Source organism: Artemia franciscana, unplaced genomic scaffold (genome assembly GCF_032884065.1).
Source record: "Artemia franciscana unplaced genomic scaffold, ASM3288406v1 PGA_scaffold_52, whole genome shotgun sequence".
Taxonomy (NCBI): Eukaryota; Metazoa; Arthropoda; class Branchiopoda; order Anostraca; family Artemiidae; genus Artemia; species Artemia franciscana.
The window spans coordinates 1,641,607-1,646,669 of NW_027062693.1; the positions used below are offsets into that span (position 1 = coordinate 1,641,607).

Consider the following 5,063-nt stretch of genomic DNA (forward strand, 5'->3'; position numbering starts at 1 on the left):
ATTCGTAGAAATGACAAAAATTTACTTAAAAGTATTAAAAAGCATGCTACTCTTAAGACTAAAAGGACAGGCGCTAACGTTTTTAAAACAAATTGAAAATACGATAGGCACAGAAGTAACCTCAACAATTAACTGAACAGAATTATTGCAACAGGCCTTCCAGAAAAGATTTATCGACACAAGCTCATTGAATAAAGTGAAACATAGCCTAGTTACATTCGAACAGTCCCAAAACCTTTGAGAGTACTTACATAAAATTAGAATCGCAACTGTAGCGCGATACGGTCCAAGAGAAGGGAAATTACATGAAAAATAATACTTAATGCATTTAAACAGGGGCTAAACTTAAAATGCCCTTCCTAAAGCCCCTGCTGATTCTAGGTGGGAGTCAAAGGTCAAGCTAAGCCAGTATATCTCCATGGCGGTGATGGTAGTTACAGGCAATGAGGCTCGATCTTCCGTCCCTGGGCAGCAGAGGAAATCCGGCAGCGCACCTCAAAGCGGTGGAAGGGTGTAAACACCACTGAGCTCCACGCCGAGCGATTTGGTGGCCAACGCGCTCCGGGTGACCCGCAAGACTGAAGACCTTGCGGTCAACTCTATTCCCAAGAAACATTGATGGATCTGAGACCTAGAAGAAAAGTTGTAACAACTACGGCGTCCCCGGCAAGCGACGCGGCCCCCGTATTGGCGCTGGTGTCGAGAAGTAAACTAGCCAACCATACTACGGCGTTCCCGGCAGGCGACGCGACTTTGAATATGGCGGCGAAGTCGAAAAATCTTTTCAACGCCATAAATCTAGGAAAACCTACCACAGTCATTAAACAGGCAAAATCCAGGATAAATGTTGGATGCTGGAATGTAAGATCCGCTAAACAAGAAGCCACACAAGCTTTTCTTGTCCATGAGATGGAGAAGTACAACATAGACATACTCTGCATATCCGAGACCAGAATCTCCGGTTCTGGCTCTATAGTTATAACGGCTCCAGAAACACTACATCAGTTCCACTTTTTCTATTCCGGAATAGAAGATAATTCAGGACTCCATGGAGTTGGTTTCATCATGAACCAAAGAACCAGAAACGCTCTCCTAGAATGGGAACCAGTCTCCTGTAGACTTGCTAGAATCAGACTAAAAGGAAACCCTGCAAATGTGTCCATAATTTCTACCTATGCCCCCACCCGTGACGCTACTGAAACGACCAAGGATGATTTCTACGGTGAACTGCAGCAGTTGTCTTCTTCTATAGCCGCACGTGATTACTTGATTGTTGCTGGAGACTTCAACGCAAGAGTTGGTCCATCTGACCAGACCACAAGACAAATCCTGGGAAAATTTGGACAGGGTCACAGATGCGAGAATGGGCAGAGGTTGGTAAACTATGCCTTGATCAACCACCTTGTTATCACCAATACCATATTTCAACACAAACCTAGCCACCTCTTAACTTGGCATTCAAATGACGGTGTCACTAAGGCCCAAATTGACTTCATTCTCGTACGCCAGCGCTGGAGAAGCTCCGTGCAGGACTCTCGCTCTTACAATGGCGCGGACACAGGCTCACAGTCTGGATCTGACCACAGTCTCGTCGCAGCAAAAATTTTGCTACGTCTTGCAATTCGAAGAAAAAACAAGTCAAAGGTCGGCTTCGATATCGGTAAACTTCAAGACAAAGAAGTGCGGCAGGCCCTCAATTTGGAACTAACTAACCGGTTTGACGCCCTCAGCTCTGATGGAAACCTAACTCCCGATAAGAGATGGGAGACCTTTAAAACCGTGATGACAGAGACTGCCGATGAGATCCTAGGCCGAGCAAAAATCAAACGACAACACTGGATAACTGCTAGAACCCTGTCAATATTCGGTGAACGAAGACAAAAGATGGGAGGCCTTAAAGAAGAAACGAAGGAGTTACGCAGACAGGTAAAACGCTCTGTTCGGCAGGACCGCCGCCAAATGTAGGAAGATGCTGCCGAGTCATTAGAGAAAGCAGCACGCTTACATGATACCCGCAAGCTTTACCAGATCCTGAAGGAATCCGTTGGTAAGAAAGCTGCTGTCTCAGAAATAATCAAAAACAGATCAGGAAAAATCATTAGTTGTCAGAAGGAACGTTCAGCAAGATGGAAGGATCAGTTTCAGCTCCTCCTGAACCCATCCCCTTCATCTACTCATGATGCCTTCCCACCTTCCGTCTCTAAAGAGCCTTATGATATCGAGCTGGATACACCGACCAGAGCCGAAATACTAAAAGCGATCAAAACCCTAAAAAACCACAAAGCCCCAGGTGAAGACGGCCTCCCCCCGGAACTATACAAACAATGCCCTGAGGTCACTGCTGAACAGCTCCATGGCATTCTCGACGAAGTGTGGAGGACCAACACTTTTCCAAAAGACTGGAAGACATCAGTCATCCTCCCTTTCTATATGAAAGGAGACAAAACCGAATGCAAAAATTACCGCGGAATAAGTCTCATAGACATTGCCGTCAAAATATTCGGGATCATACTCTTGAACCGCTTTAAAGGGGCAAGGGAGGAAAGAACTCGAGGAAATCAAGCCGGCTTTCGACGAGGTAGAGGGTGTACTGATAATATCTTCGCCTTTCGCCTCATTATCCAGCAGTTTGAAAGATACAACCTACCCCTGATCTTGATGTTCCTGGACTTCATTGCTGCCTTCGAGTCTGTCACTCGCCAGAAACTTTGGAAGATCCTGGAGAATGACGGAATGCCGATGAAGTTTGTTGAACTGATGAAGGCATACTATGACGCTTCAGTGAGCCGAGTTAGAATCTATGGCGAAGAAACTGAAGAATTTCTGGTTGAGTTCGGAGTAAAACAAGGATGTGTCCTCTATCCGACTCTGTTCAATTATTGCATCGATTGGGTGCTTGAAAATGCTCTATCGTCTTATCCAGGAGCGCAGGTTGGACATAATCTCTCGCTGACTGACCTCGATTATGCGGATGATGTTGGCCTCCTGTCAGACCCTGTAGAAGCCAAAAACATGCTTGACAGCGTTGTGGCCTGGGCAGATCTGATCGGCTTGAAAGTCAGCACAGAGAAAACGAAATTCATGGCTATTAACCACGACACAGGACCATTCCCACTAACTATCAACCAAGTTCAGCTGGAAAAAGTCAACCGTTTCACATACCTAGGCTCCCAGCTTTGTACTGACGGATCTTCCGACGCTGATATCCAACAGAGAATACAGAAAGCGCAGACAGTCTTTGCCTCTCTTCGGAAACCCTTATGGAATCGCCGTGAAATCAGTGTCCAAACGAAAGTTCGAATTTACATGGCACAAGTCCGCACCGTTCTCCTTTACGGGTGCGAAACATGGTCGGCAAAACTACAACAAGAGAATACACTTAAGGTGTTTGAGCATACTTGTCTACGAAGAATTCTCAGAGTACAGCTACGTGACCGTATCTCCAACGTGAATATACGTCGAATGTGCAATATTCAGAGAGATGTTGTGCTCACTATTAAAGAACGCCATTTGAAATGGTTGAGCCATGTATTGCGGAAACCGCCAGAGTACCTGCCTCGCCAAATACTTCTAGTTGAGCCTATTAGCTACTGGAAGAAACGCCAAGGAGGACAGAGGAAGAACTGGTGGAACCTGGCCAAGTCAGACCTTGAACCAATAGGGGGTTTCAGAAAATTTGGTCACAGATGGTCAACACAGTGGCTCGCCTTTGCAGAGCAGCTGGCACAAGATCGATCAACATGTTCCAAGAAGGTCTCTAAGATCATCGATGCCGGGCGAGGTGGAAACGCCTGATTCCCGCCACAAGTACAAGTAAGTAAGTAAGTAAACTTAAAATTATATCGCCTACTAATAGCCAAAAATATTGATAACCTAGAACTAGCAGTTCAGGAAAAAGAAAGAGCCGTAGAAATTGATTCAATTGTCCTACAGCATCGAAAACTATCAATAAACGCCGTAGAAAAAAAGACCCCTATAAAATCAAGATATTCCTCTCCGGGATTTTTCATCAAGTAAAAATAGCAGGGGAGGATGTTTACAAAACTGCGTTTTCTACAACAGAAAGTGGCTCTTCTGAATATTTAAAAGTACGGTTTCGACTAAAAACTAGTTCAAGTGCATTGTGTAGACCCCTGCTTCATTTATTAAGAGGTCTAAATAACATAATTCATTTTGTTGACGACGTCATAGCAATGGACAAAGACACAGAAGACCATTTAGTAACCCTAGCAAAAGTATTTGAGAAATTCAGAGAAGGTAATTTAAAATGTAGACCAGAAAAAGTAAATCCTTTTCAAATAAAACTAAAGTTTTTAGGAGTAGTTTTAACACAAGTACAAATTTCGCCAGACCCTGAAAAGATAAAATCCGTTAAAAAATATACCCCCCCCAAACTATTAAACAATGACGAGGAATCTTAGATTTAATGAGTTATTTTCGAAAATTTATATGGAATGACGCACAGGTAGTGAAACCTCTAACGGACCTCACTAGAGGGAACCCACAAAAAATTACTTGGTCTAAAATAGCTCAGAATTCATTAGATCATTTAAAAAAGGCTTTAACCTCTTAACCTATTCTATCACTACCCGATTTCTAAACAGGACAATTCGTTGTTACAACGGATGCCTCAACCAAGGGAATTGGGGCGATTCTATCCCAAATAATAAATGGGGAAGAAAGAGTAATAGCGTACGCTTCTCGTACCCTCACACCCGGAGAAAGTAATTATTCTGCTACACAGCTTGAATTATTATCGATTATCCACCATTTGGACAAATTCAGACACTATTTGGTTGGCAGAAAACTTAAACTGCGTTCGGATCACAAAAGTCTGCAATGTTTGCAAACTTTCAAAAAGCCGACGGGAGTACTCGAAAGGTGGATACTAAAAATCCAGGATTTGGATTATGAATTTGAACATCTTAAGGGAAAACATAACGCCCCATGTGATTATCTTATTAGGTTTCCAGATATTACTCCCGCTGAAGATGAAAGCGAAGAAGTAAACACAATAAAAGCAAAATATGCTCCAAAGAATAAAAGTTTAAGAATAAAAACCA

The 5,063-nt window shown here is 43.4% G+C and overlaps 1 protein-coding gene across 1 annotated transcript; it reads left to right on the forward strand.

The window, feature by feature from the left end:
• Positions 1 to 759: 759 nt before the first annotated feature.
• LOC136041957 (craniofacial development protein 2-like) lies at positions 760 to 1,965 on the forward strand. The gene has a single exon (XM_065726767.1). It carries the CDS (start codon positions 760 to 762, stop codon positions 1,963 to 1,965), a length of 1,206 nt encoding a protein of 401 aa, XP_065582839.1.
• Positions 1,966 to 5,063: the final 3,098 nt, after the last annotated feature.